The sequence below is a fragment of the Cervus canadensis genome, chromosome 5, assembly GCF_019320065.1.
Source record: "Cervus canadensis isolate Bull #8, Minnesota chromosome 5, ASM1932006v1, whole genome shotgun sequence".
Taxonomy (NCBI): Eukaryota; Metazoa; Chordata; class Mammalia; order Artiodactyla; family Cervidae; genus Cervus; species Cervus canadensis.
Genome location: NC_057390.1, coordinates 70,358,532 through 70,385,723, shown reverse-complemented (window position 1 = coordinate 70,385,723; position 27,192 = coordinate 70,358,532). Strand labels below are relative to the sequence as shown.

Below are 27,192 nucleotides of genomic sequence, written 5' to 3'. Positions count from 1 at the left end.
AAATCCAGCTTGAACACCTGGAAGTTCACAGTTCACGTATTGTTGAAGCCTGGCTTGGGAGAATTTTGAGCATTACTTTGCTAGTGTATATGAGTGCAATTGTGTGGTAGTTTGAACATTTTTTGGCATTGCCCTTCTTTGGAATTGGAATGAAAACAGACCTTTTCCAGTCCTGTGGCCACTGCTGTTTTCCAAATTTGCTGGCATGTTGAGTGCAGCACTTTCACAGCATCATCTTTTAGGATTTGAAATAGCTCAACTGGAATTCCATCACCTCCACTAGCTTTGTTCGTAGTGATGTTTCCTAAGGCCCACTTGACTTCACATTCCAGGATGTCTGGCTCTAGGTGGGTGATCACACCTTTGTGGTTATCTGGGTCATGAAGATCTTTTTTGTATAGTTCTTCTGTGTATTATTGCCACCTCTTCTTAATACTGCCTTGTTTCATTTTGTACTCCAAGACCAAATTTGCCTGTGACTTCAGGTATCTCTTGATTTCCTACTTTTGCATTCCAGTCCCCTATAATGAAAAGGACATCTTTTTTTGGTGTTAGTTCTAGTCTTTTCATAGAACCATTCAACTTCAGCTTCTTCAGCATTACTGGTCGGGGCATAGACTTGGATTACTGTGATATTGAATGGTTTGCCCTGGAAACGAACCGAGATCATTCTGTCATTTTTGAGGTTGCATCCAAGCACTGCATCTCGGACTCTTTTGTTGACCATGAGGGCTACTCCATTGCTTCCCTTGTGGCTCAGCTGGTAAGGAATTCGCCTGCAATGAAGACCTGGGTTCAATCCCTGGGTTGGGAAGATCCCCTGAAGAAGGGAAAGGCTAACTTACTTCAGTATTCTGGCCTGGAGAATTCCATGGGGTGGCAAAGAGTGGGTCTCGACTGAGTGACTTTCACTTGCATTAGAGACTGGACCATGTGCAAAAGGGGTTCACTCTGTGCTGTTACTCACATGTCCTCTGATTTCTCAGCCAGTTTAGTCCCAGCCAAGACCCTCTTGTGCCCAAGAGCCTGACAGCTCTGTGCCTCCCCCTCCAGATCTCTTCCCCCTGTAAGTTGCCCTCAGCCCTAGTTTCTGCCTTGTCAATTCTTGGCAACCCTTTGGGCTCTTATATCTTAGTCTCAAGCTGGAGAAAACCCAGCTGGGTACTAAGAAGCCTGGAGAAAACTGGCACCTTAGGGATGAAACCTGGGTGGTACAGGGCAAGGGCAGTCAAGGAATCTCCAAGACAAGCTGAAAGACATGGCTTTCAGGCAGCCAGCCAGGAGGCCCAGTCACACGCAGAGTAGAAGGTGGGCTCCCCTCTGCCTTTATGGGCATCTGTAAACCCCTCGCTGTGCTCCCCTCCTTGTCACAGAAGCTGGACTTGCCAAGGTTTGCAGACGTCATGGCCCCTGTCTCCCTTTTCTTTACAGAATCCGAATGTCAGGCATCAAAGGTCTACAAGGGGTGGTGAGGAAGACGGTGAATGACGAACTGCAGGCCAATATCTGGGACCCACAGCACATGGACAAGATCGTGCCATCGCTGCTTTTCAATCTGCAACACGTGGAGGAGGCAGAGAGGTGAGCAGGCGAGGGAGCGGCTTGCACGGCCACTCTGCAGCCCTCCCAGGGTGCTCGGCAACCAGACAGCAAAACCCAGCTCCAAGGCCAGGGATCTTGGCGTTTGTGGCTTGTTCCGCAGCACATCCAAAGCTGGTTCCTTTGGAACGTTAGCTCTGTCCTTCTGCCAGCCCTCCGTACCCCTTAAGGTCTGCATTCCTGAAGGAAAAGCAGTGATGGTGCTGGGCTCCCTGGGGTGAGTGTGTGCTGAAACAAAGAACCAAGAGTCGGGTTTCCTCGGTCTTTCAAGAAGCAGCAGGACAAGGAGGTTTTTAAATGCCAAAAGAACCCAATGCTGGGAGTTAGGACAAGAGGAGAGGCAGGTGGCAGAGGATGAGATGGATGGATGGCATCACTGACTCAATGGACGTGAGTTTGAGCAAACTTCAGGAGATAATGAAGGACAGAGGAGCCTGGTGTGCTGCAGTTGATGGGGTTGCAAAGAATCGGACTTGACTTAGCAACTGAACAACATTTCAATTTGCTGAGGAGGGCCCTTCTTCTCCCTCACTTCCTAATGGTATTTCAGGTCCTTAAAAAATGCCCACCAGCAAGCAGCCATTTGACATGAGCTCCAGATGTTAGATTTTAATCTGGGAACCCCCAGACATGAATTCATTCTGTTCATGCCACTTGCTCTTTCCCTCTGTGAAATGGGATGGAGAGAAAGGTTCCTGGTGCTGTCCACCTCCGCTGTGCATTACACCAAGTGAAGATCTGAGTTCCCCACTTTCTTTCCATTGATACTGTGTTACTAGAGCTGGTTGGGAAATTTAGTATGCCCTCTGGTGGTTGTTCCTGGAATAGCATTATCTCTGACAAGCTCCTTGGTGGTCTCAGGTGGTCTAAGGATGAGGGATCCTGGGACTCCTGTCCAGATCTGAGCCCACTCCCTGTGACTCAGGTACCACTGAGTCACACCCGAGCCAGCACCCGTTTTTCCCTCCTGAGCCTTTCTTTTTTTCCCTCCTGCTTTTTGCCCTCCCTCCTCTCTCCCCTTTTGCTTTCTCCAACTCTGCTTGCATCCCTCTCTTCTTATCTCATCTTTTGTCCCTTCCAAAGCCTTGGGGGCATGGAGATACCTGTAGTCTGCACCTCCCCAGGTCCATGGTGCTCAGGGCACCTTCCTTCCCACAGAGACCCATCAGGTCTGTCCCTAGGGTGTCCAGAAAAAGAACTTTATCCCTCCTCCCGCCATCTTCCTCCACTCTGGGCTTCCTTACCCCATTTAACTTCTGAAAGCCTGGCCATCTCCCTGTGACCTTGCACAGCCTACATCAAGTTCCTGCTTGTCCTCCTGGGTCCATTTGCATGAGGGAAGCACAGAAAGCCTGCACAAAGCTGACTCTCAGACTGTGCATTCCATCCTTCTTCACCCACGGGCTGTGTGTTTCCGCAGCCGGTCCCCCTCCCCTCTCCAAGCACCAGAGAAGGAGAAAGAGAACCCGGCAGAGCTAGCTGAGAGGTGCCTTCGGGAACTGCTGGGCCGGGCTGCCTTTGGCAACATCAAAAACGCCATCAAGCCTGTTCTCATGTGAGTGTCCCCCTTCCCTGCCCACCGGCCTCCAGCTTTGAACTGTTTCAGGTCCAGCACCTCCTTGCTGACTTGGGAGGAGGGAAGGAGGTGTCACAGTTGAGGGGCTGCGGCCAAATTGGTCCCTTCTCTGTGTCCACGTTCTTCTGCATTGTGGCATCAAAAGCTACCACGTAGTGGCCAATCACAGTTTTGGGGAGAGGAGTTGGCAGGAGTTCCAAGGCTAAAGGAAGGTGCTTGGCTTCATTCCTAAGTCCACAGCCACAGACCCTGTTTCTTGACTTCTCGTGGTTCTCTCACCTGCACCTGAAAGCCCTTGCTACTTACCTGGAAGCTTCAAGAGGGACTGGGTCTCTCAGGACAGGTTATGTTCCCACCAAGCTTCTCCTCCTTCTTTGCATCACCTGCATTTCACAGTTACTCTCCACGTTTTTTCCCTCACAGCCATCTGGATAACCATTCTCTTTGGGAACCCAAGGTGTTCGCCATCCGTTGCTTTAAAATCATCATGTACTCAATCCAGGTATGATGGTTCTCCAGGTTCAACTTGTCCCCTTGGTCAAGGGTACCCCTGGGAGCGGGATGATGCATACCTGGAGAAAACCAGCCCCTGGTTGTCTGAACTGGTGCTGCTTGACCTAGTCGTGGAGAAGGACTGGTTTAAAACATTTTATTTCTAATATGTCAGAGACTTATGCTTTATAAAACACAAAAAGAATTCCTAGAAAAAGTAAGTGAAAAACCTCATGCAAAATATAAACCCACAGACCGTAACTGGCTGCCATGGCTTTGTCAGATTGCTTACTCAACACTTACTCTCAATTTCTGTCCTTAGCTCAATGTAAATGGGCATCAGACAGATCTTGAATTGGCACCAGACCATGGGCCACACTTTGAGCAGCACTGGATTAAACCATGTGACCGCTTGTGGCCCTTACTTTAAGACCTGGGACCTGGGGGAAATGAAAAGGAAGCAATATTTTTAAACTGACTTTTGACCCACTTGAAGTGAAAGGGCCCAGGAAATACGTGGAAATCCAACTTTTCATTGGGATTTGACTCAACTCCTCCTTGGACCACGGAGAGGGGAGAGACTTAGGAAGAGGAGCCAGGGTATCTGGGCGTCCCCTCTAGTGCCGGCTGGCTTTGGGACCTCACTTTTTGTCCACACAACTTTGGGTCCTCCTGGAGGGCTGCCCTGGCTCAGAGGCCACGTGGGGGGTTGCTGTTTGGGGACCAGCACGTCTTCCTCCTCCCCAGCCGCAGCACTCCCACCTGGTTATCCAGCAGCTCCTGAGCCACCTGGATGCCAACAGCCGCAGCGCGGCCACGGTGCGGGCGGGCATCGTGGAGGTCCTGTCGGAAGCTGCCGTCATCGCCGCCACCGGCTCTGTGGGTAAGGGGGGAATCTTGAGCGGAACGGGGGCTGGAAACCCCCTCAAGGACGAAGAACTGCCCTTAGCGGTAGGCTGTCCCTCCTTCCAGAAAAGGGCAAGGGTAGGGAGGTGTCAGAGCGCTTATCCAGGAGGAGAACTCAGCCAGGGAAGGTGGGGGGTCAGAGGAAGCCCCTGGCTGGAAGTGGGCCTGGGCTTGCCCGGTAAGCCTGGGCAGGGGGCAATGAGCCAGGAGTGCCAGCCCCAGATGTCAGGTCTGCCACCCCCTACGCTCAGGGCCCACGGTGCTGGAGATGTTCAACACTCTGCTAAGGCAGCTGCGGCTCAGCATCGACTACGCTCTGACTGGGAGCTACGACGGGGCCATCAGCCTCGGCACCAAGATCATCAAGGAACACGAAGAGCGCATGTTCCAGGAGGCAGTCATCAAGACCATAGGTGAGCCCCGGGAGGGGCGGGGCCCGGGGTGGTGGGGCGCCCGGGCCAGACCTGCTGAAGAAGGGGTAGATGGGCGGTCCCCATTCCCCCAAGGACGTTAGTCCCTGGCGTTGTAGGTTTGTCATCCACTCAACATCGCGTTAGGGCTTCCCTGGTAGCTCAGCTGGTAAAGAATCCGCCTACAATGCAGGAGACCTGGGTTCTATCCCTGGGTTGGGGAAGATCCCCTGGAGAAGGTCATGGCAGCCCACTCAGTATTCTTGCCTGTTTTCTTGCCTGGAGAATCCCCATGGACAGAGGAGCCTGGCGGGCTGCCATCCATGGGGTCGAAAAGAGTCGGACACAGCTGAGCGACTAAGCACACACGCTCGCACTTCGTGTTAATGCACAGACACTGGAGGAAGTGGAGTCAGCCCACAGTGCACACAGCTCACAGAGTCCCTGGGGCCAGGCCTGAGTTAGATCACAGAACAATCTCCCTGGGTTTCTCAGCCTGGAGTTCAAATCAGAGGCTAAGAGAGGCGAACTCTTCTTGCACCCTAGTCCCCATTAGGCCTGCCTGATCCTTCCATGTCTGAGCGATTGGACGGGTTCAGTTCAGTTCAGTTCAGTCGCTCAGTCGTGTCCGACTCTTTGTGACCCCAAGAACTGCAGCATGCCAGGCCTCCCTGTCCATCACCAACTCCCGGAGTTTACCCAAACTCATGTCCATTGAGTCGGTGATACCATCCAACCATCTCATCTTCTGTCGTCCCCTTCTCTCCTGCCCTCAATCTTTCCCAGCATCAGGGTCTTTTCAGATGAGTCAGCTCTTCACATCAGGTGGCCAAAGTATTGGAGGGGAGGTGAGAGAGAGAAAGACAAAAGGAAGGAAAGAGGACAGGGGGAAAACTGTGGGTATGCACATGGATATTGAAGGGGAGAACTCTGAAGTCCACACATGATTGTAAGGGTTCAGAGTCTTCCTGTTCCAGTGCCCCTGGAGCGTCCCGTCTAGGTCCCACAGACCTTCACCACAGCCACGGGAATAACAGGTCAAGGGATGGGAGCCTGAAAGAGTCAGCTGGCACTCCTCACAGCAGTTTGTTTGGCTGAAAGGCTGAGCAGAGACCCCCCCGCCCCCTGCAGCTGCCGGCCTTACCAGAGCCAACCCTCTCCTCTGTCTTTTCCCCGCAGGCTCCTTTGCCAGCACATTGCCTACTTACCAGCGCTCCGAGGTGATCCTCTTCATCATGAGCAAGGTTCCGCTGCCTTCCCTGCACCATCCCATGGAGACAGGGAGGACTGGGTGAGTCTACCCTACTTTCTTCTCCCTTCTTGGATTCCGCCAACTCCCCTTCCCACGTTTCTGGGCTCTCTTCCTTCTCCACCTCAACTTCCCTGGTTCTGCCCTCACATATCTTCTCTCATTCTGCTCTCAAATCCTTCCACAGCCTTTCGTGGGCCTTTGGATCCTACTTAACTCCACTGACTGTCCCATCAGTAACAATCTTCCACCTCGAGGGGTGTGTGTGCTAAGTTGCTTCAGTTGTGTGCTACTCTCTGTGACCCCATGGACTATAGCCCGCCAGGCTTCTCTGTCCATGGAGATTCTCCAGGCAAGAATACTGGAGTGGGTTGCCATGCCCTTCTCCAGGGGATCTTCCTGACCCAGGGATTGAACCTGCATCTCTTTACGTCTCCTGCACTGGCAGGCGGGTTCTTTACCACCAGCTGGTCAGCGTCATTCCTCTGGAAGTCACTGTCTTGGGTGACCCAACAGGTTTAGCCTCGTGGAGAATCTAATCACAAGAGAGCACTGGGCACACAAGTGTGGGGTCTTCTGTATCTGTACCACCATCCTGCTGATCATCTGTATCTCTGCTCTATAGGGAGAACAGGAACCGACTGACCCAGATTATGCTGCTGAAATCCCTCCTTCAGGTAAGCCTCTCCTGTCCCCATTCCTGCTCTGCCTCCGTAGGAGGCAGCTCCTTCCAAGGGACCAAGAGAAGGCTGCCACTTTCTGTTGTGCAGGTTGCACACTGCACAAACATATCCAGCCAAAGGGGTGAGTAGGGGACTGAAATCTAACCTGTGTTCCACTCACTAGGCAGGCTGGGCACCCACAAGGCTACGTTGTCCAGAGCAGGCAGGACACCTGTTTCTAACTTTCACAAAGGTACCTTCTCAGATACCGATGGTCTTGTCACTCAAACCTTATCTCTGTATTGAGATGGAATCTACTGGTTCCTGCCCTTTCTCCTTCCAGGTATCTCACCAGGTGCCCTCCGCCTGTTTCTCCCTTGGCATTTATGCCCACCTCAGTCTCCCAGTCACCATCTTTACCTTTATCAGTTTTTTAAAAATAATAACTATAATTATTTTAGGTAATTTAATTTTAAAATTATCTTTAAAAGTTTTTTGGCCATGCAATTATGGCTTGCAAGACTTTAGTTCCCTGACCAGAGATTGAATCTGGGACCCAAAAGTGAAAGTGCCAAGTGCCAAGTGCTAACTAACCACTGGACCACCAGGGAATCTCCGCCCCCACCCTCCACTTAGCAATATTTTTGCATTTGTCTTCCTTCCATCTTTGCAGCCATCACTGGAGCCTGGATTTATTATTCTCAAATGCCATTCCCATGACCAGCTTGTTCAATATATAGATTCCCTAGAGACTTTGAACCATCAGTTTGAGTGAGGTCCTAGAATGTGTATTTGTAACAAGTGCCGCAGGTATTTTTGTGCACAGCCCTGGCCTAACCTCTGGACATTTCACAACTAGATTACTCTCTTGGTTACTCCCTCCCTCCTTACCTATCTTAAATACAACCAAGAAGAATTTTCTAGAAATGTTGTTCCTCATGGATCGCTCCTTGTTAAAGAGTGGATCTCAGTTTTCAATTGCTGTACACCCAGACTTCGAACTTCTCAGACTGAAATTGGAAGGCCCTCAGTACCCATTCCCTCCCTAGAACCTCCATATCATCCCTCAACCTGTCTTTGTGTTAACCATGCTAGTCGGCACAGCCCCCTCACTCCTGATCAGGCCTTCCGTCCCCACTTCCCAGCCCACACCTTTCATGTCACCCCTTATTAGAAAGGCTTTTCCTACTGACACCCACATCTGGCTACCTCCTTGGTCTATGTATTCCTGCCATTTCTTTGCTGAGTTTACCCTTGTTAATTTTGTACCCAGCATCTTACCAAGGTGATGGTTGGGGACACACCTTAAATACATCCCCCTTCAGTGAACACTGATGCCACCAGGCTTTACCAGAGCCTCAAGGGCCTGCTGAATCATCACAGGCATTGTTTTGCAATATGGACTTAACAGTAAATCTGTTTGGCTGTTTTTTGACAACATCGCGGATGAGATGTCTCAGTATGCCAACAGGCTTTAATCCAAAGACCACCATCATGGCCTAGCTAGAAGAGGTGTAAACAAACGCTATGTGTGTTCTCTGACTGTGACTATGTCTGTGGGTTCTAATTCGTCAACCCAGCTGTAAGTTTTTCCTCTATCTGTCGTTTTCTTTGTGGCCGTTCATGCTCCTGATGAAGTGTGTTCATGGTGAACATTCACTGTGTGTGCCTTAATGGGTTGGAACTTTAGATTCAGATACTCTCTGGCTCCTTGCTCCCCTCCAGTGCTCATCCTCTGCTTGCTTTTAGCAGCTTAATGTCCCTGGATACTGTCCCCATCTGCTCAGCTAAACTCAGCTGGGCAGGTTGCCTCAGTAGATGATGGAGGGTTCCCCAAAGCTGCCTAAGGTGAAGGACAGGGGGAACTGGACTGGGGGATGTTTAGAGATGATGGGTGCCTGGGACCCAGCTTCTGCTGGCTGTTTCTCCGTCTGCTCCCTGCTGCCAGGAGGACCAGTATTCCTAGGCATGCAATCCCGGGTTCCCTTTGCAGGTATCCACTGGCTTCCAGAGCAACAACATGATGTCAGCTTTGCCCAGCAACTTCCTTGACCGCCTTCTCTCCACCGCCCTCATGGAGGACGCAGAGATCCGTCTCTTCGTTCTAGAGATTCTCATCAGTTTCATTGATCGTCATGGCAACCGTCACAAGTTCTCTACCATCAGGTGAACTTGGGGTCTCCCCCTGCCCCCCGCAATTTGATATGTGAAGGGGAAGAAGGCTCCCAGTAGGGTCTCACCCTGAGGTGGGAGGACAGTGCAGATCTTCAGTGGGGACCCCTCACCAAGGAGTTGACCATGGACGTGGACCCAGGGTTCTTGCGAGGGAAGGAGACTGAAAGGGTGCTTGTGTCTAAGAGAGCGAGGGAGGGAGTGGAGATTTGGGAGATAAAGAGCAGGTACTCACAGGAGCTCTTTGGTAGGAAGGGAAGAAGAGGATGCAGGGTTATCAGTAGCCTGGGGGCTGAAAGGGAGGAAAGAAAGTGAGGAAGAAGGTAATCTAGATCAGTTTTTAAGAAAAAAACGAGACAGGAGCTTGAGAACTTGAGAGAAAGTGGCAATCAGGCTAAGAACCTGGGTGGAAGGACACAGGGAGACATTAGTACAGCTAAGGAGTGGGGCAGAGCCCAGTGATACCACATGAGCCCTGCTGGCCTCACCCCAGGGCTCAGGTGACCCCTCATGTCCCCCTGCAGCACCCTCAGTGACATCTCTATCCTGAAGCTGAAAGTGGACAAGTGCTCCCGGCAGGACACCATCTTCATGAAGAAGGTGAGCAAGCGTGACCTCAAGACACATTGAAACCTGGGTGGGTCAGGCCCTGTGGACCCCAGCCTTGAGCCCCCAGTGGCCATCACCAGTGGCCATGCCTACAGAGCCCGCTTCCTCCTCTCTGACTATGATTAGTCAGAATGACCAGCCGACCCCTCTAGGGAATCAAGCCCCCAGTTCATACTCACCCCAAGCCAGAGGAAGACCATCGCTTGACCATGTTCCCCTGTGGGCGGCAGCTTCTGTTGCTGGTTTCACTGGCCCCACCTTCCCTAAGCACATATTCCTGTGTGTGCTCCATTCCACTGGGGTCTGCTGTAAAGGTATCCTGTCCCTGAGGACAGAGAGGGGGTACAGGAGGAAGGAGGTGGAGCTGCGTCACCCCCTTCAGACTGCTCTTCCATGCCCCTGGCCCCTCCTGTCCCCATCCACCGTGGCCTTGCGCCCACTCTTACCCACTTTTCCAGCACTCCCAGCAGCTCTACAGACACATCTACCTGAGCTGTAAGGAGGAAACGAACCTACAGAAGCACTACGAGGCGCTCTACGGCCTGCTGGCACTCATCAGCATCGAGCTGGCCAACGAGGAGGTGGTGGTGGACCTCATCCGCCTGGTGCTGGCCGTCCAGGTGGGGCCTGGTGTGGGCAGGACGCAGAGGTTAGGGTCAGGGGAGGGGACCTGTCTGAGCACTAACGAGGGTGCCAAGTGGCCACTGTTTTAACGACTGTGTTTTGGAGCCCAGGTATGCTGCGCCCTTAGTCGGCCATTCCTCTGAAGACCACAAACCGTGGTCCTGCTGGGGTAACCACCAAAGAATGCTGAATTCATGGCTTTGACCCATCCTCAGAGTAAAGGAGACCCAGGGAACAGGATCTTTCAAAAACATCACTTCACCCCTAGTATTTCAGGTCTCTTGCAAGGTCTGAATGAGACTTCATGGATTACTAAGAGAGTACTCATAGCCTGGTGCTGTGCTTAGTCGCTTTGTCCAACTCTTAGTCCATCTCTTTGTGACCCTATGGACTGTGGCCCACCAGGCTCCTCTGTCCATGGAGATTCTCTAGGCAAGAATACTGGAGTGGGTTGCCATGCTCTCCTCCAGGCGATCTTCCCAACCCAGGGATCAAACCCAGGTCTCCCTCATTGCAGGCAGGTTCTTTACCATCTTAGTCACCAGGGAAGTCCAAGAATACTGGAGTGGATAGCCTATCCCTTTTCCAGGGGACTTTCCCAACCCAGGAATTGAACTGGGGTCTCCTGCATTGCTGGTGGATTCTTTACCAGCTGAGCTACCAGGGAAGCAGTGATCCCCAAACAAACTTGTTTGTGTAAACATCACCTGGTTCCCAAAACTGGCTGTGCTTTCAGAATTGCCTTAAGCACTTACTAAAAATATATAATCCCTGTACTGTACCCAAGCTCGGGGACCTAGAGATTCAACAAGCCCCCGTCATGACTCTCAGGCAGCCAGTGTGGCACTAGACAGGGTTTAGGCTTCCAGGGTCTGCCTGGGTGAAAGCACACTCCCCAGGATGCTAAGAATTGAAGTAGGTTCTTAAGACCTCAAATGCCAGGGTCCACAGGGTCCTGAAGCTAAGTGGACATCATATTCTGAATGGTGGTGAACCCGGGAATTCTGTCAGGGAGACTCTTTAGCTACCTGCTTGATGGTGCTAAATCCTGCAAGACCAACCCAGATGCTATAAGAGTCTTCATTCTAGAATGTGAGATTCCTCTGTGTCCCAGCCCCTAGTAACTCTCATAGCTTTGTCAGTTTAACGTGTGAATCCAGCAGAGCAAACCAATCCAGTCCTCCAAGAATTATCCAAGGTCTGTAGTGAAGGAGACAGCATCCTTGAAGTGGGGATTCATGAGGGTTTGGACAATCAAGGTCGCTACAGCTGGAACTATAAAGTGGGGCATTGAGGTTATCGCCTCTCCACTTGAGTATTTATGGGCATCCAACTCATGGATTGTTCTAGGGACTATTTGCTTCAGTGACTTCTGTCCCCCAGAAGGTTATGGGACAAATGCGGGGAGAGACTTCATCTAGAGTGGTGGGTCATCTCTAAGGGAGGTTGGGAGAGGTTGGTGGAGAGTGGGCACCCTCTGGACAGTGGGTTGTTCCCTCTGTCTTGTCCCAGGATGTGGCCCAAGTCAATGAAGAGAACCTGCCTGTTTACAACCGCTGTGCCCTCTACGCACTGGGCGCTGCTTACCTGAACCTTATCAGCCAACTCACGACGGTGCCTGCCTTCTGCCAGCACATCCATGAGGTTGGTGTCCTCATGACCCCAAGAGCTCAGGAGGCCCTTGACTTGGGGTTTCCCCAGTAAACCTTTTGCTGAATTGTATGAGTTCCGTGCTTAGTCCAGGCATGAGAATTAATGATGAGAAATCCCCAGCAGAGCATCTTCTGCTGCAGGACATGACATAGCAGGGTGGGATCAGACATAGTCAGTATCCTGTACCTCTTCCCAGCCTGCTACCTGTCCCCCTCTACTTCCTGCCCCTCTATGCCCCCCTCACCCCCAGAAGCACACATGTACGCACCTCTCAGGTCATCTGGGACTGAAACTACTTTTAAGAAATGTTTTTGTTGTGAAAGTTTTCAAATATCACAAAAGCAGTGTGAGTAGGGCAGTGAACATCCACACAGCTATCACACAGATTAAACACTTAGGAAGGTTTTTCCACATTTGCTTCATCTGTCTCTTTTTCTTTTCCTTTGCTGAAATATGCTTAAACAAACCTTGGTTATCACATCGTTTCACCTCTAAATACATCAGTATTCATATCTAAAAAAATATGGCCACCTTCCTGCTCAATTGCTATGCTATTTACATAATAAAATTATTAATTAAATGACTGATTATGCCTTGGTATTATCTTATAGCCAGTCTACAATCCAATGTTCTCAGTTATTGCAAAAAGACATTTTAAAACATACTGACCTATGTATAGGTAGAATGATATCATATGTAGGATTAACTTTAAAATACACCAGCAACACAAAATTAAACAAGAAAGCCGAGGTCTCAGCTAACCTGACCGGCTGGGGGGCATGGAGGAAAATGCTGTATTGCTGTGCCAAAGACCACTCTGAACGAAGCAGGACCTTGCCAGCAGTGGGCTGATCCAGGAGGACAGGAAAAGCAATGCTGACATCCTCTTCAGTACAAATGGTTGCCTCCTGGCTTCCTCACCTCCTGCACGTACTTTGTTGCCAACTGTCCTCCCACTTCTCACCATCTTAATAGCTGTCACTTTTCTCCTCAAAAATTTGCAAAGGATGATGAGGGAAACTCACTGTGTCGCTTTCCATCAGGATGCTCTGCGGTGCCTGTGGGTTTTGGGAACAGTGCGATCTGTGCTTCCTCTCTCATGTATAAACAGAAAACAGGAATAGGACATGGGAGCAAGACACTGAACTCTCCTGGGAGCAAAGTGCCCTGTCTATGGAGGACATGCAGTGCGTGTGTGTCACTGCAGACAGCTTGAGCAGTCCTCCTGGGCTTCCTGAGCTGCCCCGAGGTCCTGGTTGGTCTGAGCTTCTCCCTCAGCTCTGGGGGCTCTGCCAGGGACTGCGTGGGAGGGAGGAAGTACTCTGTGGGGGCAGGAGCTCTTTTCTTGGCCCGTTTGCATCTCCCTCTCCCCACTGAACCCAGCTCCTCTCTCAATTCCTCCCAAACCTCAGGTGATAGAGACCAGGAAGAAAGAGGCCCCATACATGCTTCCGGAGGACGTGTTTGTGGAGAGGCCCAGGTGAGGATCGCAGCGGGGACACGGTCAAGAAAACACCCAGGGCATCTGAGCAAGAAAGTGGGTGATCTGAGGCCAGGAACTCGGGCTTCTATGGGCTCACAGGCAGAGAATGGACCCTGCCTGTGACGCAGAAGTCCTGGGTCAAGTTTAATCCCCCTCACGTGACTGTGATCCCCTCCTTGAGCTGTCTCAGCATGCTGTACGCAAGTATGGGATAGAGCCTCTAGATACTTTGGCCAAGCCCAGGGGAGTACATCCTGGAGAAGCCACTCCACCAATCCAAGCGGCCTTCTCAGACTGTAGTCTGTAGGCCAGCGTCACTTCAACATCAGGGGAACTCAAGGAAAAGATATTCTTCAAAAACAAAATATCCCACAGTAAAGGATGGCTTTATAAATTATGGCCTGTCCATACCATTAGACAACTGGTAGCCCACCCACAATGTTTTGGAAGAATAGTTCATGTGAAATAGTCACTGCATAATAGGTGAATAAAATAGGTCCTGGAACAGGACTGTGGAGGGTAGGGGAATGTTTGCATGTGTGCATAAATGTGTATGACTGAGGGAGCCTACACAAAATATGGATATGGTTTTCTCTGGGAAGTGGGACTGCAGATGGTTTTCTTTTTTTTCCTTTCACTCGTCTTTCATTTCGTATAATAAGTGTTACTTGCTACAGCTTGCAGGATCTCAGTTCCCCGACCAGGGATTGAACCCAGGCCACGGCAGTGTAAACCTGGAATCCCAACCACTGGGCCACCAGGGCACTCCCTTGAGTCTTACATTTATAATAAGGAAGGGCATCCGGAAGTCAGCCTGGTTACCCAGGGCTCTCACGTGCCTCGCCCCCGTTTCTGTCTCTCAGGCTGACTCACAACCTTGACGGAGTGGTGATTGAGCTGCTCTTCCGCCAGAGCAAGATCAGTGAAGTCCTGGGTGGCAGTGGTTACAATGCCGACAGGCTCTGCGTGCCCTACATCCCTCAGCTGACAGGTAGGAGCCTTGCTCGAGCACTTCCAAGCCTGCCTCTGGCTTTTCTTGGGCAGATAAGGGCAGGAATGGAAGGGACCTGTGAGCCCTTCTGTCACCTTCTCAAGCAACTTGGATGTCACACTGGGAATCCGTGGTGAGATCCTCAGCATCCCCACCTCTGCCCCTCCGTGCAGGGTCCTTGGGAATAACTGGCCCACAAGATAGCCTGGCTTGTGAGTGGGAGATGCCCCCACTGTGCTGTAAAGAGCACCCATGGACTACAGAGTCAGAGACCCAATTCTCTGCAGCTTCCCTCCTGAAAATTCTTAGCTGAGTCCCTTGGCATCTCTGAGTCTCAGTTGCCTTGGCTGTAAAATAGGAATGTTAACAATACCTGCCTTAGAGGGAAGACGCGAATGCCCGTAGAAGCAAATGCTATGCAAATGACAGCGGCTGGAGCTGTTAGCAGGCGACGCCCATGCTTTCTGGTCATAAGCAGCTTCTTTGTGCTCATCAATGATTGCAAAATCTTAGCTCTAAAGAGCAAAACTCACCAGCCTAAGAGGGGCAGAGAAGTCACGCAGCCCTCTATAAACTCCAGCTGTTGCCCTCAGGGTATAAATCCCTTTGAACCCTCCGAGGACCCAGCCAAGCCAGGAGGGGTTGGGGGAGGGAGGATGGGAAGATGGGAGATGGTGCTGGAGGCATGCTTCTGGCTCTCTCCCGGGCTGGGGGACTCTAGCTTCCAGGCTTCTCTTTTCCCAGATGAGGATCGCTTATCCAAGAGGAAGAGCATTGGAGAGACCATTTCCCTGCAGGTGGAGGTGGAATCGAGGAACAGCCCAGAGAAGGAGGAGGTGAGTGTCCTTCTTGATCAGGTGGTCAGACACTCCATGATCCAGCCCCCTTAACTGCACCATACATTTAAGGATGCATGGAAGGTAAATTTCTCAAGTAAGCCCTGTTTTCTTTCTTACTCTTATCATATATATCCTAGACGTTTCCATCCATTTGGAAAAAGTAATTGAACCTCCATACACTCCCATGAGGATATTCTAAAAATCAGTCTTGAAAGGTTTGCTGGTTGTCATTCCCCATTCACAATGGAGGTAAACCTGATCCGTGCTGGAAACTGGAAGGCCTCAGGGAGAGGATGAAGGCAAAAATAGCTTTCACGATGTCTCTTCCAGATATGCCAAGAAAGGTGCTTTTTAAAGAGAATGATGTGGCTTAAAGATCGCTCTTTCTTCTATCATCTCTTTGTTTAAATTAACATGTTATATCTCTTCTGCCATTTTTACTTCTGCCTCATAAAATAAAGCAGATGTACCCACAAGTAAGAGAGAATAAGGAGTCATAGTGGAAATGCCAAATTTACTCCCTCAAATGAGAAAGAAATGGGGGCAGGGCAGAGAGGAGGGAGAAAGGCCTCCCAGGGGAGCAGAAGCTTCAGGACACAGTACACTTGTTTTTCTTATAGTTTTTTTGTTGGGGTGTAGTTGATTTACAATGTTGTATTAGTTTCTGTTGTACAGCAAAGTTAATCAGTTGTACATATGCGTATATCCACTCTTTTTTAGATTGTTTTCCCATACAGGCCTTTACAGAGTATTGAGTATAGTTCCCATGCTATACAGTAGGTCCTTATTAGTTTTCTATTTTGTATATAGTAGTGTGTATATGTCAATTCCAATCTCCCAATTTATCCCCTCCCCACAGTACAGATGCTTTTAATGGTGACTCTGTCAATTAAGGGCTTCCCTTGTGGCTCAACTGGTAAAGAATCCGCCTGCAATGCGGGAGACCTGGGTTCGATCCCTGAGTTGGGAAGATCCCCTGGAGAAGGGAAAGGTTACTCACTCCAGTATTCTGGCCTGGAGAATTCCATGGACTGTGGCAAAGAGTTGGACACGACTGAGTGACTTTCACACTTCACTGCCAATTAAGGGAATTAATAGAGATGAGAGGGATCTTAGCAAGAAGTGAGGAGGACACACATCTGGGTGGAATTGGGACAAGAAGATGTGCAGGGTCCTTCAGCACGAACAGCCTGGCATAGCCATGGAGGGCAGCTTGGACACCCAGCCTCTGCCCAGTGGGCTTGGGGCAAAGACAAATCAATGGGGTCAAGATCAAGCCTCCCCCAACCATGCCCTCAGCCATTCCTTCAACTCCTCAGTTACTGGGGCAGACCTCCAGGGCAGAGCTTTTCAAGGCTTGTCCGGAAGCCCATGGAAGGAAGGAAGCTCTGACTCTGGCTAATTGAAGAAGCGGAATGAGGTTGAGCCAGGTATCCTTCAAGGCCTTTCTGGTTCTGCAGGGCTGGAAGCCTCACACGTGTTAGGACCACAGTGTAGATGACTGCTGTCCCCTCCGTAGTTATAATTCTTTCTTCCCAAGAGTTGAGAGACCCTTAGAAAAGGATAAATAAAGTAAAGCAGCAGAAGGAAGAGAAATACTCCTCTGGGTACACAGCCACCTGCTCCCTGCTGGCCTCCCCGTCACTGACACGGGTTCCTCCCCCTCTTTGAGAGTCAGCTCAGCCCAGGTATGTCTGAGTAGCTCGAGCAGGGGTGTGGGGGCCTCCACCCTCTGCCACGCTTTTCCGCTTCCTTTTACACTTTTCCTCTGAAGACTCATTCACTCTGAAGGTTTATTCTTTGTCTGTCCATCCATCCACCCATCCATCTGCTGTCAGTACTGACCAACATCAGATATTCACAGGTGAAGTGATAGGGAACCATGGGGTAGTGAGAGCGTAAAGGAAGACAGATCACTGGGTAAGAACAGGTAGAGAGAAGCTGATGGGGGAGGTGGGCCACAAGCCAGGTCTACAAGCCAGCCCACCATACCCCTTCCCCACTCCTCCAGAGTCCCTCGGTGACTCCCCGTAACCCTCAAATACCAGGCTCGTAGCAGGTGATCAACAAATGCTGGTTTGGTCAAATTCCCAACCCAGTGCCTGGCATTCAGAGCCATTTGGAGTCAGGGGTGCCTGGCCATTTCGTCTCCCCTCCTGTCTGGCTGGTCTGTATTCAGTCTCCCCCATGCTATCTCATTCATCTCCATGTCTTTGCTAGTATGGAATCCCATGTTGCAATCACCCTTCCTCTCCACCTCCACATTCATCAATCTCCCTTTCTTCAGTGCCCAGCTTGTGGCCCACCTCCTCCATCAGCTGCTCTCTACCTGCGCTTAGCCTGTGATCTGTCTTCCTTTATTCTCTCACTACCGCATGGTTTCCTGTCACCACCTGATGTTGGTCAATACTGACAGTGGATGGTTGGGTGAACGGACAGATGAATGTACATACAAAGAATAAACCTTCAGAGTGAATGAGTCTTCAGAGTAAAACAGTTGTTCTCTATGATAACATATTTTGCAGTTGCAATTGAGTGGCTCGCCGAGAATCCTACACATATGTTGTTGTTGTGAAAGTCACTCAGTCGTGTCCGACTTTGCGACCCCATGGACTAGACAGTCCATGGAATTTTCCAGGCCAGAATACTGGAGTGGGTAGCCTTTCCCTTCTCCAGGGAATCTTCCCAATCCAGGGCTTGAACCCAGGCCTCCTGCATTGCAGATGATTCTTTACCAGCCGAGCCACAAGGGAACAAAAATGTTAGTCAGTTTTTGAAATTTTCATAGGAGATTATATTTGCTAACCGCCTTCTCTTGTTTTGAATATTTTCTGTGACATTTTTCTGAAGACTTGTTTGAATTACAGTGTTTTCTTCCCAGGGGACTTAAGCGGACCCTCTGGGAGGAGGGAGAGGAGAGGGAAGGAACAGTGAGTTCTTTCAGGTGAGACTGGTGGCTCGTGAGGAATAGCCTCCATCGCTCACTGCTCCCCTTCAGTTAGCGGGTCTGTGCCTGCTTAGAGGCACAGAGCTTCCAGAGACCCTGGTAAGAATGCGGGTGTCCTGAGGGAGTTTCTGCCCACTGGGACAGTCTTCTGAGAAGTGAAGGGGCTACCAGGTAACTGAGGAAGCTGAGGCTGCCACCTCCTCCCTCCCCTTCTCCACCTTCCTGAGCATTCTGTGCACTTCTGTCCCTTCTCCTACAGCGAGTGCCTGCCGAGGAGATCACCTACGAGACGCTGAAGAAGGCCATTGGTGAGTGGGAGGCTCCTGGGGAGAGGCAGGTGGGACTGGGTCCTGGGGTGTGTGTGGCTGTGCTTGAGACTTGTCTGCTGCCCTCCCAAGCGTGGTTCACACAAATGTCAGGGGAGAGGCTGGCAGTTTCCTCTAAACTCTTCACAACTACCAAAGCTGCAATTAAAAGTCCCCCCTCTTAACAGGGGTCAGTGTCCTATGCCAGGAACCCTTTTTCTACTAATGGTTGCCGTTAAAAGTAGCTGGTTGAGGATTATGGCCAATCAGACAGTAAAAAAGGAATTTTAATTTGTATAAATACTTTGACAATTTTTTTGGTGGCGTATGATACAAAAGAGCAAGTTGATCAATGAAAGCTATTAAGACCAAATCCTATTAATATATAATAATGGCAGTGGATTTTAAAATGCAGTATTATTACCTCATCTGAATTATTGGATAGTAAAGTATCCCGAATCAGAGAATTTTTCTGCTGATAACAAATGTTTTATTTTTGTCATCATTCATGGTACTCTTTCTGAATGTTTCACTGCTCTGTATTTTTAAGCTGGGCATGATGAACATATTTCATACCTTTCTCTCTCTCTCTTTTTTTTTCATTTTGGAGGCCATGAGGAATATGTAGAAGCCTTAAACTAAATAGCCTCAGACTGCTCTGCCATAGGGGTTTTTCATTGTCTTTTCCATTGTTAATGTCCCTTTTCATGTTACCCCCATAGTACTTTCTGCTCCAGAAACTTAGTTTAAGAGTCCCGGTGAAAACTCACTGAAATGTTGTGAAGTAATTAGAAAAAAAAAAAAAAAAGAGTCCCGGTGGCAGATATGTTAGTTAATGTTATTGTAGTAATAATTTCACAATACATATCTGTATCAAATCATAACGTCTGATGCTTTAAAATTATACCATGTTATATGTCAGTTAACTCTTGATAAAGATGGAAACATTTCATTTAAAGTCTCAAAGGAGTGGGAATGTACAATACATTGTGAGTGGGGAAGTGAATCATCATTTTGAAAAATAAAATTCTGAATAGGACAAACCAAAAAAAAAAAAAAGAGAGAGAGAGAGAGAAAGTCCCAGTAGCAAGTGCAGCTACATGGAGCTTTAGCCCCGATTAAGGGTCTACTTAACTAGTTTTCAGACTCTCAGGGAAGGGGGCTGAGCTCTCGGGCAGAATCAGGAAAGGGTCTAGCCCTCCCAGGACCAAGTGATGGCACTGCACCCTCCATGCCACCCTGCCCCTCGTTGGCAGAGGGGAAAGCTGGTGGCCATCCGGGGCCACATCAGCGGGCAGGACCCGCGTGCTGACCCGGCTCTCTGCCACAGTGGACAGCGTGGCTGTTGAGGAGCAAGAGCGGGAACGGCGGCGACAGGTGGTGGAGAAGTTCCAGAAGGCGCCCTTTGAGGAGATTGCAGCGCACTGCGGGGCCCGGGTAAGTGAGGCGGAATGGGGCCCATCCCAGGACCAACTGGACGCAGGATGTGTGTCCAGAGCAGGACTGAACTTCTAGGAGATCTTGGTACCGTTGCCACCAGACACTAGGATTTAAATCCCAACACTGCATTGATTCCCTACGAACCAAAAGCCTGTTAGTCATACAACCCTCCAGACGTCACAATTTTCATATAAGGGAGAAATCCTGACCTCAGCATCTCCTGTACTGAACAGATTATAATAATAATCGTCAGAGGAAGAACATAAATAGCACTCACTGTTCACCAGAGCATCTTCCATTTATTAGCTTATCTCCTTCTCATGATAACTCTGTGAGATTGCCATTAGGACTCTCACATTATGGAGTAATGACAGGAGGGGCTGTGACACAGGAAAGATGGCCAGCATTAGCTATGGGGCCGCTTCCAACTAGGGGACACTGGTGGGTAGAATGGAACAGCCTGGCCTTGAGAAGAAATTTCAATGAGAGGGCACCAGACAAGTAAAAAGACAGTCTGAAGTCTCTGGGTAAGGGAAGAGTGCAAACATTTCTTGAAAATGATAGACCAGGATTTGTTAGACCCAGGGTCCATCTTAGTAACAATGAAACATAATTGTAAATATCTGAAGTCTACAGATAATATACTTTATTGTACATTTTTCTCTCCATAAAAATGCATGTGACTTTCTAATATATGTACATATATTCAAACCTCTCATATAATAATTATATTAACATGCATTATGGTATATAAAAATAGAAGTAAGTATAATACAGATTTTCCTGGGTCTATATTATACTAAGTTCTTGTCCCATCTCAAGAGGTGCTTATTTTGTGAGCTCAGAGTTGAGCGCAATCTCACTCTTTGTGTCCATGGGCTTAGTTGGAGCCAGAGGGGACCGTAGAGAGTGTCTTTCCTAACACACGAGCTTTGCACAGCTGCTCCTTGGGAGTTAAGGAAAGAGCTGGAACCAGCTCCGAACCCCCAGACTCTGCCCAGCAGGCCCTGTTGCCTCACCTGGAGAGCTAAGGGCCCTTCCAGAACTGCTGCTGAAGTCCTTTCTGGGGTGCCTGGCCTCTGTGCTGTCCCCAGCAGGCCTTGGCTGGGCCCCTCTGTCTGATCTGAACTCACTGTGAGGGTCCACTGATAAGCACTGGAAACAAGCTCACAGCAGTTTCTTTCTTTTTCTTTTCTTTTCTCTTTTTTTTTTTAGCTCACAGCAGTTTCTTTCCTAAGATTGCAGGTTCCCCATACCTCCAGTGCATGCTGGTAGGCTTGGGAGTCAAGGTGTTGGGAACCCCCAGTTCACTTTCTTCTCTGTTTATCTCTAGGCATCACTGCTGCAGAGCAAACTCAATCAGATCTTTGAAATCACTATCCGGTAAGTGGCAGCCCTGGGCAGGGGAATCCCCACTTCTGTGGCCCAGTGTAGGTACCCCTCCCCCCAAGTCCTCCTTTCACACCTGTCTTTAGCCCTCCCTGCCCGCAGCCTCTGTCTCCAGGGCCCAGCCACCAGCTCTCCCCAGATAAGGAAACAGAGACTGAAGGGAGAAAGAGACAGCTCAGTGAACCCTGGAAAAGACCCAGGGGTCCTAGTGTCCCAAGCTAGTACTTTTACTTTCTAAAGCAACAGTCACTATAGAACCAGCAATGAAGCTTGACTTCAAGCTGAAGATTCTAGAACAGCTTGAAACCTTGGAACCCACGGACTGACAAAATCTCTCGTCCCTATTCAAAGAGAAACCTCAATCTCTGTTGCACAAGGTGGGACCCTTGGACCCCTTCCTCATGTCTTTCTCTTCCTTGTGTTTCTGCCCCAGACCCCCTCCAAGCCCATCAGGAACCATCACTGCAGCCTATGGCCAGCCTCAGAACCACTCGATCCCTGTCTATGAGATGAAGTTTCCTGATCTCTGCGTATACTGAATTCAAGACACCGCTTCTCTGAGGGGCAGGGTATGAGGGAGGAGCTCGCTTTCATGCCCATCCCTATGACATGGAAATCTAACTGGCATCTCAGAGAATAAGCACCTTGGACAGCAGCACCTCCCCAGTGAAGCAAGGTGGAGCCCCGGGCCCCCTCACCTCCGATGGGCCCCTCCCCTCCCGGCTTCCTCCTTGTCTTCCCTGTGGGGGATCCGGCCACCTGCCCCTCTAGGGCCAATAAGCATACCACCTGTGCCCTTTGTCTCCTCCTCTGTGTCAGCCTGGGGCCAAAAGTGAGGGGGTGGGGGTGGAGGGGAGGTTCTGCAGAGAGAGGCTGAGGTCCCAGGAAGCTGTGCTTAATGTAGTGAGTGATGGCTTTCACAGCGGAGGGGCAGGGGGATCTTGGGCAGGGAGCGGCACAGTTCCCATTCCCCCAGGAGGGAACTAGACGGAGACAGTTGGTCACAGGAAGCTGAAGATGTGATAAGGAGGAAGCGAGGCTGGCTCCTCCTACAAAGCTGTGGCGTGTGGGAGCTGGAAAACGAGGCGCTGATCTCCTCCAGAGCGTCCCCTCCTCCTCCCCCATTTGAGGGACCAAAGGCTTCCAAATCTTTGATGTCTCTTCCATTCCCTGACTCACCCTGCCAGTTGCCTTTCCTTGGTTCTTTCTAATGTTGGTTAATATTGAGCCCTTATAACAGGAGCTGGGATAGACACCCCATGACGGGGTTGGGGGAAGCAGAGGATGAAGCTGCTGATAGAGGGGGCTCCTGCTCCCCAACTGCGGGCCTCCAGTAGGGAAGCAGCAGACAGAAGTGGGCAAGTCTGTCCCCCTCTGTAGCGTCTCCCCTCCTTAGTCCAGAGGGATGTTCTCCCAAGTTGATTCTCTCTCTTAGATGCCTTTCTTCCTGAAGATCCCAATGAGAGCCACCTCTGGCAGAACCTTCCCTGGGCCTCTTCCTGGGGAAGCACCCTCTGGCCCAGGGTAGCCCTTTGCTTCTTTTCCAGTCTAACCTCCTGTAACTTTTGAGCTGATATGACTCACAGGAAGGGGAGAATGGTCAAATGATTCCTCCCTGGAGAAACTGCTTTTGAAAAGATGGAGAGTGAGTAGATTTCTTGACCCAAAGGAACCCCTTTTGAGGGTACAGTTTTAGACAGTGTGGGGTGGGGTCAGAAGCAGGCCATTCTGCTAAGGAGAGGGCAGTCTTCTCGAGATGCGCCCCTCCCCCCCGGGCCCCGGATCACACCCCTGTGCACGGCCCAGCACTGTGAGAGCCGGGTTATCAGAACAGAGAGGTGTATTTGCCCAAACCAGAAGAATCTGAACCTAGGTAGTTTCTTACTGCATGTGCAGTAAACTTGTTGGATAGGGGGGCTGTCTGACCCTTATCCCTATAGTTTCCTGCCTTGATCGCTGCCTCTGTGCTGTGAGCCTGCAACTTGCAGAGGGTCTACATGACTCTGGGGCCAAGGGGGGATGGCCCCTGCTCCCACCATGGCCTTTGGCTCTGTGCTATGGCTTTTGGCTAATGCTCAACCCAACTTTACAAGCATGGACTGAGATCCCTCTTTACTTTAATATCTCTTTATTAAGAAACCAAGATTAAAATAACTAGAAACAAACTTGAAGACAAGTAACCTTTGGAAGACATGTTGGAGAAAATCTAAATCTTGAACCCCAGTCATGTCTTCACTGGCTCTTCTCCTGCTCGGCTTTGACATGAGGCCCTGTTTCTCTCTCATGCTTCTCTAACTGTGGGGTCCACCCGTGGCATCTGTACTCTGAGCCCTGCCTGGGGGTCCTGGCTCTGGGACATGGGAGTCATTCCCTAGAGCCTCCTTCTAGTGCCAGCCCCAGAACCAGAGACCTCCAGGTCTGTCTACTGTCTCTCCCTCATCCCCACCCTGAGAACAGAGTGAAGGAAAAGGTGCAGGATGTCTGTCTTCACTCCACTGCTGTTTCCTCTGTCTGAAACAGCTTTCTCTCTATGTCATCGCTGCCTAGCAGAGATGTGCTGCTTTTGGAGACCTGACTGCATCTTGAGTGGCCTTCTTCTCAGTTTCAATTTAAAGTCACACTCAGTGGAATACTGGCTTGCCTGCTGACGTGCTGTAGAATCTGGCTTCTAGTCAAAGACGCCTCGAAATCAGAAAGTTTAAGATGAACATTAATTCAAACAATTCAATAATAAATTAAGCAGTCTCCTTCACCCTTCCCTGGCCCTCCCAAACCCTGGAAGAGAAGGCAAGCAGAGGATGGCGGGTACCCAGGCCTTCAGCCTAGCATCACTCTTCCTGCCTTCCAATCCCTACGGGATCTAGTGACACTGTCAAGTGACCAGCCCTCTTTGCTACCCTTCTGTGTTATGATTTTGAGTTAACAAAGCCATCCAAACCAGTGAAGACTCATCTTCATGGGCAAGGGGTAGGGCCCATTGGCTCGAATGCTGACAGAACCCAGTAGCACAGACGTACTGGGGATTTGGAAATTCACTGAACTTTGTTGAGTCACATGAGTGTGTCAGAAGCAGCTGAGGAGAGCCCAGTGTGACCCTGGAGGCTCCTTCTGGTTTTCCTTGCAAAGGGATCCACCATGGCCTGTGCCTGTTCCCATTTTCCTCTTTCTGAAAAGTAGAAATAAGTCATTTCTAGACTTCTGAACACCTCCTCCCCAGAGAAGGAGCCTGCGTGGATCAGAAGAAGAAACAGAAAAGTCCTCAGACATTCTCCTCTGTCCAGCCCTCCACCTCAAGCATCAGTATAGACGAATGAGCAGTGAAAACGCAGGGCTGGGACCATCTAAAGTACCTGAAGCGCAAGGGTCAATGAGGCACTGCCCTTTGCTCTGGTGTTCTCAGTCCCAGAGGATATGTTTCAACTGGCTTAAGGATCAGAACAGCCTTGCAGTTGCTTTGATGCCTAAAAGGCCAGACCTCTTGGCTTCACTTGGGGCCCCTGGGTCAGGAAACCTTCCAGATACTATTCCATTGTCCCCAGGTAGAAAGTGTCTCATTGAGAAGTGAGGCTGTTTCTCCCAATTCCTTTTCATGACCATGAAATGGCAGCTGGCCAGTTGGGGCTTATGGGAAAAGACTAGACCTGAGCTGTTAGGCTGAATATTAAGTTTGATAGTAGACTGGGAGGGAGGCTCCTCAAGGCAGGCCACACCCAATTCTCTGGACCCATAGACCCTGAAAAGGCAGGTTGTGCTGAAACAAGATATCTGCCTTATATCCAGGGAGAAGGCTTAGGGCAGCATGTTACTTCTTCATCTCATGACCCTAGAAACCTTCTAGTTAAAATGCCCCTTATCCCAAATCTGGCCTAGGACTGAAGTCTGCAGAAGAACGGTGATGGTGCGGCCTGCCAAGTGGGGGAGATGGGAGGGGACACAGACCTGTGGGAGGGCTCTGTGGTCTGTTTTCCATTCTGTCTTTTATCACCAACTAGGTTGACCAAATCTTTTCTCCTTCAGGGGACCTTGGGGCCCCAGCCCATCACCTTCCCCTTTTGAGCTCTTCCTCCATGGCTGTTGATTCTGGCCTGTGGAGTGCAGGGCTGTAAATCCACAAATGCTGCAGCGTTACTCATACATTATAACATGTCTGTGTCCACTTAAGACCTTCATGACCTGGTTGAGTGTGTGTGTGTGCCCATGCGTGTGCATGTGTGTATAATGTAGTTCATAGTTGACAGTGTTTGTATATAACTGCTGATATATTTATATGTGAGTGCAGAATTAGTGCCTGTGGAAGTTTTCTGTATTTTGAACTCATTGAATCAAAGTAATTTGAAGGAAGGGGAAGGAGGATTGGGGTGGGGGTGGGGGGTGTTCAGTGTGTAGGAAGAAGGACTCTTAGCAAGATTATTCTTTGGGACTATTAGTTGTGAATTCCCAGTGCCCTTTTCAAATAAATGTTAATGTTGTCACTGCACAGTTGTGTATTTGATTTCTTTAAATGGTTTTTTGAGATGCAAACAGGATTTGAAAATACCACCAGCATTAACCACTGACATTTAGCCACCCCCACCTACCATTACTTTACTTGCCTTGAACGGAAGGGGAGTAAGTGAAAGGATGCTGCTGCTGCTTCTAAGTCGCTTCAGTCGTGTCCGACTCTGTGCGACCCCATAGATGGAAGCCCACCAGGCTCCCCCGTCCCTGGGATTCTCCAAGCAAGAACACTGGAGTGGGTTGCCATTTCCTTCTCCAATGCATAAAAGTGAAGAGTGAAAGTGAAGTCGCTCAGTCGAGTCCAACTCTTAGCAACCCCATGGACTACAGCCTACCAGGCTCCTCCCTCTATGGGATTTTCCAGGCAAGAGTACTGGAGTGGGGTGCCATTGCCTTCTCCTAAAGGCCCCTGGCCTCTGCCCTCGTGGAGCTTAGTTTCCTTGAAAGAAAAGAGCACAATATGTGTGTGCAGTAAGAAACTTGCCATCCGAGCTGGACAGCATGCTCTCCAGTGCAGAGGGGCTGACTTCAGAAACCCTGAAAATGAGCAGGCTTGGCTGCAAAACATCCCATCTTTCCCAGCAGAAGTGGACTTGAGCCTGGATTCATGTTGAAAACAGTGTAACATTCAAAATAGAGGGGAATGGTGGAGAATTCCAGGCAGAAGATGGAGGAGGATGGAAAAAGTGATAAAACCAGGGAAGTGAAGTTTGGTAAGGAGAGTGAAACTGACAGAGAAGGGCCCTTGTATGTATCATGCCCAATTGTTTGGAATTGATGGAAGAGTGGCGCTGGGGTGATTGTGTCTTGAACCAACTAATGTGGAGAAAGCAAAATTTTGTATATATACATTAATATGAAGAGTTTGTACAATGGATTGGGGAAAAAGCAACTGGAGACCAGGATACCAGTTGGTTAGGAAGCTATTAGGCTAGTTGAGGCCTGAGCATGAAGAGAAGGCTGAAACTGGGCAACCTGGGGAACAGGGAGCTTGGGCATGACAAGCAGGTCAAGACAGACTTCAATCTTAAGCCCCAGAGGCTGGAAGAAGCATCTGTGCATACTTTATTTCTACAGACGTGTCTCCATGGGTATATGTCTGTGTGGGTGAGACCCTGTGTTTGAGAGTATCTGAGGGTAGCCTGGGAGAGCAGTCAAATCTGAACCCATACCAATCCTCAGGTTTCACACTTAGCCTCTCAGTGATGAACAGATGACCTCTCTAGTTTCTCATTAACCCTCACATAGCACTCATAATAGGAAGGAATGAGAGAACTAAACTTTGGAGAAGTTCAGAGACTTGCCTAAGTTCTCACAGATCGCTAGATCCACATAGGCATTAACCACAG

At 49.8% G+C, this 27,192-nt stretch overlaps 1 protein-coding gene across 6 annotated transcripts in view; it reads left to right on the top strand.

The window, feature by feature from the left end:
- Window positions 1-25,823, top strand: part of EFR3B (EFR3 homolog B) — a 95,704-nt gene extending 69,881 nt beyond the window's left edge. The window contains exons 6-23 of one of the 6 annotated variants that reach the window (XM_043469196.1): window positions 1,432-1,581; window positions 3,020-3,154; window positions 3,599-3,677; window positions 4,445-4,550; window positions 4,825-4,986; window positions 6,163-6,274; window positions 6,858-6,909; window positions 8,888-9,060; window positions 9,591-9,666; window positions 10,134-10,295; window positions 11,812-11,943; window positions 13,365-13,432; window positions 14,299-14,426; window positions 15,171-15,262; window positions 18,472-18,520; window positions 19,848-19,954; window positions 21,291-21,340; window positions 21,780-25,823. In XM_043469196.1, the coding sequence (XP_043325131.1) occupies window positions 1,432-1,581; window positions 3,020-3,154; window positions 3,599-3,677; window positions 4,445-4,550; window positions 4,825-4,986; window positions 6,163-6,274; window positions 6,858-6,909; window positions 8,888-9,060; window positions 9,591-9,666; window positions 10,134-10,295; window positions 11,812-11,943; window positions 13,365-13,432; window positions 14,299-14,426; window positions 15,171-15,262; window positions 18,472-18,520; window positions 19,848-19,954; window positions 21,291-21,340; window positions 21,780-21,885 (1,939 nt within the window). In that variant the 3' untranslated portion in view covers window positions 21,886-25,823. Of the gene's footprint in view, window positions 1-1,431; window positions 1,582-3,019; window positions 3,155-3,598; window positions 3,678-4,414; window positions 4,551-4,824; window positions 4,987-6,162; window positions 6,275-6,857; window positions 6,910-8,887; window positions 9,061-9,590; window positions 9,667-10,133; window positions 10,296-11,811; window positions 11,944-13,364; window positions 13,433-14,298; window positions 14,427-15,170; window positions 15,263-18,471; window positions 18,521-19,847; window positions 19,955-21,290; window positions 21,341-21,779 lie in introns of all 6 variants that reach the window. The other 5 variants (XM_043469195.1, XM_043469194.1, XM_043469200.1 and 2 more) reach the window with 5 other exon arrangements.
- Window positions 25,824-27,192: the final 1,369 nt, after the last annotated feature.